The 14,130-nt window shown below is 46.7% G+C and overlaps 3 protein-coding genes across 4 annotated transcripts in view; 1 reads left to right on the top strand and 2 right to left on the bottom strand.

The window, feature by feature from the left end:
- The window catches only part of LOC134053088 (probable acyl-CoA dehydrogenase 6), a 76,800-nt gene extending 76,565 nt beyond the window's left edge, over positions 1-235 (bottom strand). The window contains exon 1 of the mRNA XM_062507921.1: positions 113-235. Within this exon, the coding sequence (XP_062363905.1) occupies positions 113-235 (123 nt within the window). The remainder of the gene's footprint in view (positions 1-112) is intronic.
- Positions 236-384: 149 nt separating this feature from the next.
- Positions 385-4,012, bottom strand: LOC134045272 (guanine nucleotide-binding protein G(I)/G(S)/G(O) subunit gamma-11). Its single transcript, XM_062494971.1, has 2 exons — positions 3,689-4,012; positions 385-787 (listed from the first exon to the last, which is right to left on the bottom strand). The coding sequence occupies exons 1-2, from the start codon at positions 3,782-3,784 to the stop codon at positions 662-664; spliced, it is 222 nt and encodes a 73-aa protein (XP_062350955.1). The 5' UTR covers positions 3,785-4,012; the 3' UTR covers positions 385-661.
- Positions 4,013-7,240: 3,228 nt separating this feature from the next.
- Positions 7,241-13,358, top strand: TFPI2 (tissue factor pathway inhibitor 2). Of its 2 annotated transcripts, none has more exons than XM_062494959.1 (5): positions 7,241-7,477; positions 7,580-7,759; positions 8,232-8,411; positions 9,629-9,802; positions 12,257-13,358. In XM_062494959.1, exons 1-5 carry the CDS (start codon positions 7,396-7,398, stop codon positions 12,355-12,357), a joined length of 717 nt encoding a protein of 238 aa, XP_062350943.1. In that variant the 5' UTR covers positions 7,241-7,395; the 3' UTR covers positions 12,358-13,358. The 2 variants fall into 2 exon arrangements, with proteins under 2 accessions (XP_062350943.1, XP_062350934.1); XM_062494950.1 differs by having other exon boundaries at positions 12,254-13,358.
- The last annotated feature ends 772 nt before the right edge of the window (positions 13,359-14,130 follow it).

Below are 14,130 nucleotides of genomic sequence, written 5' to 3'. Positions count from 1 at the left end.
AAGCACACGCACCCCGAGCCGCTCTGCCGGCTCGCCGCCCTGGCCCCGGTTCTCTCCCCGCACGGGGCCGGGTGTTCCCAGGGTCCCGCCGCTCCCCGGACCCCCTCGGTACCTTCCGCAGGACCTCCCGCAAGTGGCGGTGCTGCGGGGAGTCCCCGGTGTCCCGCGGCCCCGAGCTGCGGCCCCGCAGCGCCGAGCCCAGGCGCGCCCAGGGCCCGCCGCCCCTCAGAGCCATGGCCGCCGCTCCGGGGAAAGGCCGGGGCCGCCGCCGAGCCCCGACTGCCAGCCCGGGGCAGCCTCCGCCCCGCCCCGTCCCGTCCCGTCCCGTCCCTCCTCCCGCTCCTCTCGGCCCCGCAGCAAGTCACGGCAGCTCTCGAGTTACGGGCAGGTTTTCTTTAATGCCAACGAACAGCCATGAAGCGACCGACAAGCGGGTGGCGAGCGCAGCGACAGGGGCACAGCCGGCCCTGCCCGGCGGGCGGCGCGGGGCCCGGCGGCTTTCGCGCGGGTTTCTGGATTTTCGTAAGGAGAAATAGAAAATAAAAAGAAATCCGCTCCTGCTCTTGTTCGACACGGACCGGCGGCGGTGGGGATACGCTAGTGACTCCCTAGGGGTACGGGAGGAATGTCTGCTCCAGGGGCAGGCGCGGGGTCCCTTCTCCTAAGCGATGACACAGCCTCCCTTCTCCTTGAAGGGGTTCTTGTCCTCGGGAACCCCCTTCACCAGCGGGTCCTCTCCCGACCGCTCCTCGATGTAGTTCTTGATCTCTTCGGAGCACTTGGACACCTCGAGGGAAAGGACAGAAAAGTGGCTGCGTTACGGCCGTGGGAAATGCTCGTCAGAGGAGGAAACGTGAATTTACATTCTCTCTCATTCACCTCCTCACCAAGCATAAAATATCTGGCTGGAGAGCACTAAGCACGTGCAGACTCAGCTTCCTTCCTCTCTTTTCACAGCCCGATACTGACAGAACATGTGAGTATCTCTGAGAATGTAAAGGCCATTCCAAGCTGCAGCTGCTGCACAGTTAAACTTGTGTTCATAATTCACCAACCTAGTTTTATTAAGCTGGGGATCACACTCACCGTCAGCACCAGCATGACTTACAGTCAGTAGTTTCAGGGTCAGTAACTTTCAATTCAGTTTCAAAGTATTTATGGTTTTATGTGTTTTTCACAAACAAAACATTCAGCAATGATTTTTCAGTGGTACTACAAATTCTTACTTTGCAGCTCTGCTATAGCAATGATGCACCTTGAATAAGAATCTAACTGGGAAAGACAATTTATTTACTGGTTACTTGGGGTTATTTCGAACAATTGTTAATAAAAGAGCCTATTTTATTATGAGACCGTAACACTTCCTATAGCATTTATACCAAACTAGAGCTGATGTAGGTGAGCTTGCATAGAACCCACCCATGGAGAAGTGTGTTTAGTTTCTGTTCGCTGACAAAGGAGCACACGCAGCACATGTGGTAATGGTGTCTGTGGAGTCTAAGAGTGCACAAGTGAACATCTGGGGCTCCTGAGCTTCCTTGTGCACACACATCTTTTGCTCCCTGTGTCAGCAGAAACTGTCCCTTGATGCTTGAATACCTGATGTGCCTGAGGATGCACTCCTGCTCTGTCCCCTCCTCCTCCCTTCCTACCTGCAGGCCCAGCAGTGGTACAGCTGTGCAAAATCAGGAGCAAGAACCAGCTATTGGCCAAGCCACTAGATGATTAGTATTTCTATTTTAAGGGCCCTTGCCTCCTCTGTTAAATTATACTTTATTTCAAAGGTAAAACTACAAAAGAGAACCAATGACTTTACCTGCTGTATCCCAGACAAGAGAGCATGGCCTGTGCAAAATTAAGCTTTAAGCCATCAGAAAGAGCAGAGTTAATTCCCAATTAAACAGTGCATAAAATAAGATCTAGCTGCCTTAGAGCAAAGAAGCTGGAGTACAAATCCCATTACATGTGTCTTGTTCTTCTGTGCCTTTCAAACTTTGCTCATTCAAATTGGAGCACCTAACACCACAGTAAAGCTGCACACCGAAGTACATGAAGGACCAGGGTTTGTTTTACTTCAGTCAGCACTGCCAGGATTACTTTCACTTATTAGAAAAAAAGGCTGCCTAAATACACATTCAGAAATTTTTATTCATTCCAAAGGACACTTGCTTTTTATTCCATGAAGTTGTTAGCGGGGGTCAAGAAAATTTTGGCTGATGTTTTATTTTGGTATCAACAGTAATGTGGTTTCTGCATTTCCCTGTCCCTGTAACACCCATACAGGTACTAGGGGACTGTGGCAACTACAACACAGATTTCATTCTCACAGTGAAACTTCTGTTACTATGCACTGGTAAAATTGAGCATGCCGTCTGTGCTTTACGACAGGAAAATTGAAAAATATACATTTTCCTAAAGTAATGAGGGCTTTGGTTTATTCCAAAAATGTAGTTAAGTATTTTAAATTAATGTAGTTATTTCAAAAACTTTACACCCTGCAGAGTGTATTTCAGTTTTCTAAGAACCCTCTGAGAAATGATATAGCTATCTACACTAGTTGGATGTCAAGCCCTCAATACTGCTGGAGCTTTAGACTATAACGTAACATCTACAATCACTAATACCTAACTCACAGCTAAAACATAACTCTGGCATTCTTATTTTCTCAGCTAAAACCTAGACCTTCAACATAATCAACATGACTAATGTATTTCCGGTCCTAACTAGGACCAAAATCGAGTTTTTAGGTGTAATTTGCTTCTGCTGGCATGCAGAACTAAAAAAAAAAAAAAAAACAAAAACAAACAAACAAACAAAAAAACTTTAATGTTCGTTTCATCATGGCGCAAGATCATTTCTGCACATTTTCATGTATAGAAAATGTACAAAACCATAAACCTTTCAGGGGAAAGTACTCGTGGGAAGGAACAATCCGTGTAAATGTCTAAATGTTTCTATGTAACACGGCTGGGTGGGTCACGGCTCGGCACGGGTGATGCTCTGGCTCCTGTGGCTCCTGCCCTCCGCCCGGGCACTGCACAGCACGGTAAGCGGGGCGGGGGCGCGGGCGGCCGAGACCCAGCTACGGGCCAGGGCAGGGTGTAGTGCTGCCACAGGGCTGCCCTGGCCTCTCAGGGGAGGACCACCCCTCCCCTAGCACCAGCATATCCCAGTGCGTTCTGCCTACAGAAGAGAGGAACACAGCGCGACGTGCTCCTCCCTCGCCTGGCAAGGCTGCCTCGTGCCGGCCTTGGGCGCCAGGGACTCACGGGGAGGGGAAGTTAAGGGGTGCCAAATCCACCGGGAACATCCGCGACGGGCGGGCCCGTGCCAGCCCCTCGGGGCGCTTTATCCAGAGGTGGTGTGCGCTCCTTCCCCCGGGCTCCTCGGTGTCCCCCGGGAAGGACCGGCGCTCCTACGCGGTGCTGTGCCGACAGCGCTGTCCCCGGCCCCTGACCCAAAGCGGCGGCAGGACCCGTCGGTGCGCACCGCGACCGTCCCAAATCAGCCGGGGCTCTACGGACGAGCGGCTCCCGCAGCCCCGCCGCCCCTGCCGCTCCCGCCCGACGTTCCCCTGGCCGCCGCCCGAGCCCCCGCACCGCCCGGGCAGGAACGGGCTGCTCCCCGCTCCGCGCCCGGCCCCGCCGCCCGCCGGGGCCCTGCGGGCCCCTTCTCCGTGCCCGCTCACCGGCTGCCTTTCCAGTTTCACTTCTTTCCGGAGCTGCTCCACTTCCATTTTCAGTTTGTCCTTCTCGCTCAGGTCCTCGATGTTGATGGCTGGCATCGTCTATACTACCGAAGCGCGCAGGGAGCGAGGACAAAAGGTTACGTCTGGGGAGCGAGGGCGCCGGGGCCGGAGCCCCCGGGAGGTGGCGGGGCTGTGGGACGGCCGCCCCCGGCCCGCCCCCGGCTCCTCACACGCTGCCGGCCGAGTTGCCCCGCTGCTCGGCGGCCGCCGCTTCCTCTCCGGCGCGCCTGCCCCACTGCCCCGCGCCGCTCCGGCCTTTAAACCTGCGCGCTAATCCCCTCTAACCGGATTAGAGCCCTCCGCACGGCCCGGCCCCGATGCCGGGGCGTTGACACGGGCCTTGCCTGCGCAGGGAGGTCCGGCCGCCCCAGCAGGAGCCGGGAGCTGGAAGACCCTCCTGCGCTGATCTCCCCGGCATCGCCCTCTGCAACTCCAGTGCGGGGCAAGGGCAGCGAGGTCGGCTGGGGCTTTTGGCTGGGGCTTTCTCCCTACCATCTTCTCCTCAAGCACTTCCTGGCCATAGAAATGACTCATGCTCTGTACCACCAGCATCTTTGGGCTCTTGTGCTCTTCTGCCCAGCGGCCAAGGCAGAAGCAGGTGGTGTGCATGAGTACATTCCTCAATACTTGTGCATTACAACCGCAGGTGAACTGGACTAAGGTAGAGAGTGGGAGAAACCACTCCCATATAAAGTGCTCCAACAGGTAGCCAGCCCATCAATGCCAGAAATTGCAACTTCTTGGTAGGTATGTCTGAAAAGCAGAATTGCAACACTGTGTAAAAGGATTGTAGTGCCTGGCTTGCACCAAGGGTCTCTGGACACATGGAGTTATGACCACACTTGAGGTGGAGTACTCAACATAAGGAAAGTGATGCATTCAGAATATGCAAGGAGTTAGGAAATTCTCCTGTGGTTGCATACAGTTTTGAGGTCTAAGATCCTAAACAGGGTTCTATGTTTTTAGGAACAGAGTGGTCCCTCCATGCATGTTTGTACAGCACCTAGTATCTCTCATCCTAGCAGCTGCTTTCAATAGCAATGGAAGTAATATTCAGGACCCCTGAGACTGAGCAAAGCCACAGGCCATTAAAATGGGCTTGCAGTCCTTCTGTTATCTGCTACTTCAAGGATCTTTATAGGCAGCCTCCCTCTTTCCTCCTCTGTTTTCTCCCATTAAACACATGCCTTTCTCCTCCTCTCCCTACTCACCAGATGTAAGCAGCTGTCAGCAGCATGCAAAATTTACATGTTCTCCAGCACTGCTCCTATAGTGCTCTTGGGGTTTGTATTCATTTTACTTTAGCCAGTTCACTAAAATCAGTTTCTCTTCCTGTTTCTGTGGCTACTATCTCCAGCTCCTGGTATGCACTTTCTACACCCCTCCATAACCTACACTGACAGCTGCATTCCCAAACTCCACCAGCTGCTGGTCATGGGCCAGTCAAAACAGGTGGAAGGAGCTGGCTGGCCAGTGTCCCAGAGGAGCCCGGGCTGCTGGTGGGAGCAGGAACGTTGTGGTGTGGAGAGGCAGAGAGCATGTGATGTGGTGGAGGCAGGTGCAAGGCGCAGGAGTGAGCTGAAGGTGGGCTCTGGCACACCACAGTGAGGGTGGGAAGCATTTGGTATCCATGGCTCTGTAATGGAAAGCTTTCACTGACCTGTCTGCTGACATGACTAACTCTGCAGATGGAAGTCAATAATGGACTTCCTACCACTCACTGTGTTAACTTTTATTGTGGTCTACATATTTTTACAGATATTTACCTGATCCAAGTAAAAGCAAAGGAGAGGTCGAATAGCAGCATTGATGGATAAATGGCTTAAACTCAGACTTTGATTTCTAGATGTGTGTGTATGGAGGAAATGGAAACTATTGAAAATGGTGTTCGCACTGCAACATTCACTTTGCTGCTATTGTTTAAAGTGGTATCTAAATTTCTTTCTTTACAATTCCAAAAAAATGTGATGAAAACTAGAGGACATCCATCTAGGACAACACATTAAAGAACATCATATTAAAACCACTTCAGTTTCCCAATATCAGAAAGATGACCTTTTGGTTTCTTTTGGAAATAGAAAAAGTGTGTTTTTTTTTTTTTTGTTTGCTGCTTCTTTTATTAATATTGCTGCTCTGCCTAATAAGCTGAACAAAATCTCTAAAAATGAGGACACCCATTAGTAACAGTTGTAGCTATAATAATCTAAAGCATGGGAGATATGTCCCATCATGATGACTCAATCTACACCTGCGTTTATTTTCCTGTCACTAAAGCATGCACTGATCCTTTAGCTATTGGAGATTCCAAAAAAAAAAAAAGGAACAGTTCTGAAAAAGGAGGGAAAGAGGTGCCATTCATACCCTGTCAGAAGTCACATAGGTGGCGTAGGGATTAGACTTGCTCCTTTCTTGCCTTTATGAAAAATCAAACTATGGCACAAAACTAGATTGCAGTCCTCCCCAGCATAAGTAAAGCAGAGAAGCCGTGGAGAGAAAGTCAGTTCAAATAATTAGGGTACTTTGACGTGCCTCCTGCCTACAGCCCATGTAGTCTATGGCTTCTTTCCTACAGGTCACAGATTTCCAGGGCCCTGTATTGTAACCCCCATGGAACCTGCCTGCAGGACTTCGGCCCAATGGCACTGTAAAGGGATCAGAGAAGAACAATAGGAGATCAGATTAGTTTGTTGTTATCTATGGAGAACACACCTAATTGCAGCCACTCTTATCTCTCTTACTATATTCAGTCTGGGGTAAACACTAATGCAATGTGTCCAACAGATTAGAGAGGGAAAGTATACTGTTTGCTGCTCACCCCCTCCTCCCACAGATCACACCCCATTGCCTGGTGGGGTTAAAAGCTGCAGAATAAACCAGGTCATATTTCCTGAAAACCCTCTCTCTCTGCGCTGCCAAATGAGTTATCCATTCTGCCCCTAGGTTTTCCCCAGAGTCCAAGCCCTCTGACGATGCCTCGATTTTCTCAAGTTCATCTGCGTTTGACACTACGGAGGTAAACTAATGGTCCGCGTTTGTGTCGGCGGCACTCGCTAAGCAGCCTCTACTCCATCCGGCTGGACCGGGACCTGCGTCAGGATCAGCGTTTGATTTTCCGCGTCCTCACTGCCCTCTACCCAGAACTTTCGAATAGGGAGCGGCCTGGGGGGGGGGCGGGGGGGGGGGGGGGGGGCGAGGACGACGTGTGGAAGAGAGAGGGGCCTTTCGCTAAGTGACCTGTCCCGGATTTCGCCGCGATTTACAGGAAACGTTCTCTGAGCATCATCCCGTAACGTGAGCAGGGAGGGGGGTGGACCCCATCCAGCTCGCCGCAGCCCCGGGGCGGAGGCAGTCCTGCGGGGAGGCAGCCCCGGCGGCGCCCCCGGCCCGGCCCCCGCTGCTCCCCGCCACGGCGGCGGGGCGGGGCGGGGCGGAGGCAGCCCGCTGTCCCGGGCTCCGGCATCGCGCAGCGTTCCGCACCCCGGTGACGGCCGGGCAGGGGCGACCTCCCGTCCCGCTGAATCAGACCTTCCCCTCCCACCACCTGCGCAAGGAGGCGGCCCGGGGAAGCCGCCTCGGCGCATATAAAGCGCTGCCGTCGGAGCGGGAAGCGCCGCTCGCTGCCGGGACATCGCTGCCACCCGCTCGCCATGGCCACCGGCCGCCGCCTGCCGCTGCCCGCGCTGCTGCTGCCGCTGGCCTGCGCCGCGCTGGCCCAGCGCCCCCTCACAGGTAGGAGCGGGCCCTCGGGAGGACCCCGCGGGGCAGGGGCCGGGGCCGGGGCCGCCCCCGGCGGCTCGGTGGTCTCAGCCCCGCTGGCTGGTGTCTCCGCAGAGAAGCAGCGCGCCTGCCTGCTGCCCCCCGACGACGGGCCCTGCCGCGCCCTGGTGCCGCGCTGGTACTACGACCGGCACACGCAGAGCTGCCAGGAGTTCACCTACGGGGGCTGCTACGGCAACGCCAACAACTTCCTCACCTTCGATGACTGCGAGAAGAACTGCTGGACCATCAAGAGTGAGTCCGGAGACAGGCAGTGCCCCGGAGGACTCCGGGGTGGCAGGGGGCTGGAGGGGACACCGGGGAGGCTGCTTGGCTTTGCGGGACGCTTTGCACCCGCTCGATATATCATAGGTCTTAGAATCATAGAATTGTTGAGCTTGGGCAAGACCTGTAAGATGGTCGAGTTCAACTGATGACCCTCCTGCTTGTTGTGGCTTCTTGCTGATGTCTGTTTTAGGCAGAAAATGCAGAGTGAATTGACCCAGAGATGGCATATGGAATTTATCTATTAGTGCTTTAATTGTGATTTAATATTGTACTTACTCGCTAATTAATGGCTTGAATTCCTCCACTAAAAAAAGCAGATGGGACAAACTGGGACTGGCCTGCGGCTGAAGTAATCCCGTTTTGCCTTCGCTACTGTGTTGTTCTGTATGCAAAGCATGAAGGGTTGGATTTACAGAGGATGAAATTATTTTTTCTGCAGAAGTGCCCAAATTATGCCGGATGGAAGCTGATGGAGGACCTTGCAGGAGTTACCTAAGAAGATATGCCTTTAATTTGAGCTCGATGAGGTGTGAGGAATTCATCTATGGTGGCTGTTACGGAAATGGCAACAACTTCAGAGATTTGCAGTCTTGTGTGGACCACTGTCTGCCAGAAAAAAGTAATGGTTGTTCCAAATTTTTAATAAAATAGATGGTTTGAAAGTGATATGAAGATGATACTTCATTTGATATCTTCCTCTGAATACCCATACAGCGGTATTTTTGAAGACTTGTGTAAAGCAGATGTTTATATTGTCCACTTTAATTTTAATATACTATCTTAGGCTGTTACTGGAAGAACAAAAATACTGAGATCTTAAATACACCCACAGGTATGCCCAACCAATTTCTTGGCTTCTAGAGAACTGTACAGGGGTATCTGAAAGCAAATAATAAGATTGAAGATCTCTGTTGAGGCAGATGTGTCAGATTGTAGCAGTCACATCCAGGGAAGTGGGAGTGTAAAGCAGAAGCACCTTTCTATAATTCAGGCCTGAGAGGTGGTGGTAGGCGACTCAGGTTTTTGGCACTTAACAGCTCAGCTTCTAACAAAAGTGGTTTTTTTGCCTGATGTAATTCTTCACTGTCTCTCCATCTGGGCTTTAAATAAGAATGGTGGTAATTATGAGCAGGTGACTATAACTAAGTTTTGACATGAACACCAGATTAATAATCCAGTTCAAGATAGGCTCTTTGAAGATCTACCAGAATGTATAAAAGCTGTCACTGTCCTAAGCTTTATTAGTGCTTGATGACATTTATTTGTGGCTGATGACAGATTGTCAGAATTTTCTTAGGTGAAAGCTGAATTATTTCTGTTGCACATACAATGAGTCAATAAAGAGACTACAGTAGGAAATATAAATTTTTGTTGAGGCAAAAAGAAACATGCTCTTGAGGAAAGTTGTTGGATTTGTACTTTTTGCTGCAAGCAGAATTTGCTGGCAAAATCATAGCAAAGTTGTGCCTTTTTTTTTTAATAGAGGTTGTTCCGCCAAAATTATTGCTCTATTCCTTTATATATGGAATAAGATTATGTAAAAATCTTAGCTGCCGTATGTATAGCACCACAAATGGGGAAAGCTGACGAATTTCACTTGTGGGATATAATCATGTTTTCTAGGATGGTCTGTTACTTTCTCAAATTCACAGCTCACAGGAATAAGATGTAGAAGTCATCAGTAATAGTGTCAATTCAAGGGGAAAAAGAGCTGTTTAGACACAAAATTTATTGCAGGGTCAATTTTAAGGAGCCATATACAGAGACTGCATTTATGCAATTTTTCTTGCTCTCTCTCTTTTTTTTTTTTTTCCCCTTTGTCCTTTTCTCCCCAAGCTGGCCCCTTGCTATGCTATAGCCCAAAGGATGAAGGACTGTGCTCCTCTTCTGTGCCTCGATATTACTACGACACTAAGACTAAATCATGTAAAGAGTTCAGATATACTGGCTGTGGTGGAAATGCCAACAACTTCGTCACCAAAATGGATTGCTACAATGTCTGTGGAAATGGTAAGGGTTTTTTGTTGTTTTGGTTTTTTGTTTGCTTTTTTTTATTTATTGGTTTGTTTTTTTTTTTAGTTTTGTCAGTCACAAGCAGTTAAAGCAATCCACATGCCAGTAACAAGTGTCCATAGTGTTCTTTTACTCACCTTGGCTTGCTACAAGGGTATGTTTTTTGCGTTTTGGACTTTTATGGTTTCAAGGGCAGGGAAAATTGAAAGGCAATGCTAAATCCTTCTGGTAAGATCAGTGTGATGTGAAGTGGTTGCACCATATTTGGATGAAGTGTAGAAAAGGCACACAGAAAGACTAAGCCGACTTTCTAGAGCCCACAGGGAGTCAGTCTTTAAACTGTTCAGTACCTCCATGACCACTATTTAAGATATCCTTTTATTCTGGATAGTTTTAAATAGGATTAAAGTCAGTTGTGAAATCAATTTACTTTTTCCTTTTCATTTTCAGAAGTTACCATCCTACCTCAATTCCCTGTTGCCTACTCGCATTCTGTATTTCCATTACTAAAGATTTCTGCCTCATCAGTTGTTCTGTGTCAGCTGCTTCTCTGGCTGTGGGGGAAAAGCTTGGAATGATAACTGATTTATCATTTTTAATGATAACTAATGCTTTTATTCAAGCTAGCTACTGGCTGTGCTTGTAAATCAAAACAGTTATGATTTTATTTGCAGTCATATGTTCATACCAGCTATTGCAGGTTTTAATACTCTAATTGATATGAAAATAAATGAGATAGAGAAAAGCATAATTGTATGTTGTTGCCCAGAACATTTAGAAAGCAAACATAGTGCAGGATTTTTAAAAATGATACTAATGGGAAGAATATTTAAGGCTGTATGAAGCATCCTGTACATTGTCTTTGGGAAAAAGAAGGAAAAACTAAAAAGTAGCTCTGCTTTGAACGTAATATGCACAAGGTCCAAATACGTCAGTATTGAAGTTGTGTAGTCAGAAGCCTTATGCTGGGAGATGATGCTTCAGTTCTGGGCTGGAAATCCAGATGGAAATCTGGGTTGGGGCAAGGATACCCTGAGCATAGTCCTCAGAAATAAAAATATTGCCTGCCAGTTAGTCATGACAGTAATATTTCTGTGGATGGCAAGCCTGAGTGTGTCTCTGCCATTGTATTATGAGAGAGTCTCTAATAGTATGTTAAGTTTATCTGAGATGCTTGTGATTATCTAATTTGCATCCATTACCACCTGTGAAGTGGTAGGGCCAGGCTCCTGCGTGGAGTGTGTGGCCAGAGGAGGAAGGAAACTGCTTCTTCAGCGTCTCACCTCCACACTGCCCCTGCCCACACCCAGCCAGATTCACCTGGGGATTCCCTCTTCCTCACCTTTTTTGTTGTTGTTGTTGTGGAGGAAAGAGGTAAGGAAATGCTGTCTGTCTTGTAACTAGAGCACCAGACAGCCACATGTAAAGTGTCAGTTGCAACCTTTTTCATCAACTCGTGGATTTCGCAATTCAGTAAGGCTTGGTACAGCCAAAGACCAAAGTTAAGGGCATGATTAGTGCTAATTAATGTTGTGTTATGCATATTCATTTCTATAGCTCGGGAATGCACAGCAACATTAGGCAAATAATTCAGATACCTTAAACCACTCCTCCTCTCCTGCTTCCATTATTTTCTCCTCAGCATCTTTCCTGTTACCTCTTAGAATCTCAAGTTGAATTCCGCTGACGTTCCCTGTGCAAATGTACAACTGCTTGTTAAACTGATCTATAATGTTTTGAGTGAAAAGGTTTGTGGTTAATTTAATTTTTGAAAGTTTATACTGGAAAAGAAGGCAAATGCATTGGCATGGCAGCAAAAGAATTGGGAACTGGCCACAGTGGCTCTATGTGCTGATAAATAGGTAGCATAAAGACAAAGATTTTCAGTCAAGATTGCAGGGTACTTGTTTTCTGAATTCTTCTCACACAATTCATGCAGCTTTTGAAAGCATGTGTTGAGTTAAGTCTGACTGCCTTAGGACACTCTGCAGTTTCTGTGAGTTTTGTGCAGAAACTCAAATAATTTTATCTTTTCATTTCCCACAAGCACTGACTATGTTTTAACGTTTGCCTCATTGTTCAGAGAAATGTAAGAATAGGTTGTGTGTGGGTGTATTTTTTTTGTTTTTATTTTGGTTGGTTGGTTGGTTTGTTTTTTTTAATAGAGGGAGTGTATTTAGTTCCATTCTGCTGTCACTGCAGGACAGCTAGATAAGGCTTTGGTACCTGCTCAGGAAAATGGCAGCAAAGTAGGATTCCAGTGCCAAAGGTGAACACACTGGAGACCTTACAGTGTGAGAACAGGGAATGCAGAACACGTTTCAGTTTATGGTATGTTTGTTATTATTGGACAACTGCTTGAACAGCATAACATGAAAAACCCAAACAATAGCACATAGTATCAGTTTTGTCCTTCAATTTCCCTAACTGCTTCCTTTGTTTTGTTAGCAGGAAATCAGAAACCGAGAATGAAGAAGCCAACAAATGTATCCCGCAGAAAATTAGTGAGAAAATTGATTAAAAAATCTCAGCTGTATAAACTGAAGTCTTAAAGCTGATGTGCACTTGGATGTTTGAAACACTTTTTGTTGATTCCACTTTGCTCTTTTGTAAGATATTTTTCACTAAGTTTTATACTGACATAGTTCTGTGTTTCAGTGCTGCTTTTATGCAATTTACTTTTTTATAATGGACTGCATTTAATAGAAGAATGAACCTAAGTTTGGTTCTTTTGCTCTGTTGTCTTTGCAAGAATATTTTGGAAAGACTTGTTTAGATTTCCATATTTTTAATGGGGGAATGTTACTACTTCCTTGGGAGAAGATTTCAGCTGTTGCAAATCAATTAAAATTTGAAAAATCAGTTGTCTGTTATAACTAAGGAGAGTCCAACACTGAAAATCTACCATGGATTTTTAATTTTTTTTTTTTTGCATCCTCTGCTTGCTAAAGAAAAAGAACTTCTCATGAGTATGTTCAGAAGTTTATTGCCCTGTCATTTAAATAGATTGTTATTTACAGTTAATGTTCACAGTGAAGGCTTCCAGAAGCCTTCATAACAGTAAAAAAGTATAAATTTAAATGCAGATCATCCCACAGGAGGGAATTTGGAATAAGGATGGTTTGATAAACACTCTGACAAAGGCAATGAATAAGCTAGTTGAGTATTCAAATAAAAATGTAGCCATTACTTTTTCATGACATTTGATATTTTTGCTAACTTACTCCAGATCCTCATATGGCATTAATCAGCACAGTTTTACTGATTTTAATGGAGCTATGCTGATTATATCTGCAGAGGCTCTTGATATTTGTAATAACGCAATGGCTGTTGAAGCAGAGCAGCAGAAGTTTCTGCAGATTTTATCTATAAGAGAATGATCCCTCTTTTGAGGCACTTCTATATTTCTTATGGTAGGTTATGCCTATGATGATACTTTTGCACATTCTTTTATATTTTGTATTTCAGTCATGTCTGAATTTCAGTTAATTTCACGTACAATATTTTCTAAGTATAAATTAATAAGTAATGTTAATAAAATGTTTTTTCTGTGAGAAAAAAAGCCTGTTCTTTCATTATCCTGAATGAGTTGTATAGACCAATATGTGTAATGTAACCTATAATTTGTTAATTATGACTCTAACAGAGTTTAGTTGTCTCTTCAATTGTTTCCTTACACTGAGGTCTTCATTTAAAGAAAGCCAATAAATTTCATTGGTGTTATTCATCCCCCAGTTTTGTTGCTAAGATGGCTTTCTCGAAAGATCTGCTCTCAAAGGGGTGCTTGGTTTAGCTTATTATTTGCTGCTGGGTCTCCTGTTTGATGTTGCACTCTCTGAATAGCTTCTGTGTGTGTAACAAGCTATTTGTTTGAAATTACATTGGCTTTCAGTTAGAATAATTCAGATGTGTGCTGTAAACCTGTTTTGGAGAAGGAACATGACGGACAAACTACTCAAGATCTGGTTTTCTTACTAGTGTTTCTCCCACTGCCAGATTTTTGATGAAAGCAGTTGTCTGTGCTTGCTATTGTCTTTCTATCACTCCATTTCTGGTTCTTGGTCTTAAAACCCCTTTTTGTTTTAATAATCTCTTGCTTAGTGCAGATGAATGAGGACACTGTGGCAGACAACTGCAGGTAACTAGTGACACAGTTTTATGTGTCATGCCAAACCTCTTGGTAACCAGCCTTCAAGCAGAAAGGGGCCAGTATAAACTCTGGGGGAGCCAGGCCACAATACCTGTGGACATTGCCCATAACCCTTCCTGTTGGTTATGAATTTTGGCTGTGCTGTTTAAAGCAGCAGTCCAGAGTTTCCTCTGAA

This window comes from Cinclus cinclus, chromosome 1, assembly GCF_963662255.1.
Source record: "Cinclus cinclus chromosome 1, bCinCin1.1, whole genome shotgun sequence".
In the NCBI taxonomy this organism is placed as follows: Eukaryota; Metazoa; Chordata; class Aves; order Passeriformes; family Cinclidae; genus Cinclus; species Cinclus cinclus.
Note: the sequence above shows the minus strand (reverse complement) of the source record. Positions and strands in the feature narration are given on the sequence as shown.

What these genes read in the sequence shown, in the direction of transcription:
- LOC134045272 (XM_062494971.1), bottom strand. Translation starts at nt 3,784, where the DNA reads ATGCCAGCCATCAACATCGAGGACCTGAGCGAGAAGGACAAACTGAAA. An exon ending in TGAAACTGGAAAGGCAGCCG is followed by an intron (nt 788 to 3,688) that starts GTGAGCGGGCAC and finishes CTTTCCCTCGAG; the next exon opens with GTGTCCAAGTGCTCCGAAGA.
- TFPI2 (XM_062494950.1), top strand. Translation starts at nt 7,396, where the DNA reads ATGGCCACCGGCCGCCGCCTGCCGCTGCCCGCGCTGCTGCTGCCGCTG. An exon ending in CCACTGTCTGCCAGAAAAAA is followed by an intron (nt 8,412 to 9,628) that starts GTAATGGTTGTT and finishes TTTCTCCCCAAG; the next exon opens with CTGGCCCCTTGCTATGCTAT. An exon ending in CTACAATGTCTGTGGAAATG is followed by an intron (nt 9,803 to 12,253) that starts GTAAGGGTTTTT and finishes TTGTTTTGTTAG; the next exon opens with CAGGAAATCAGAAACCGAGA.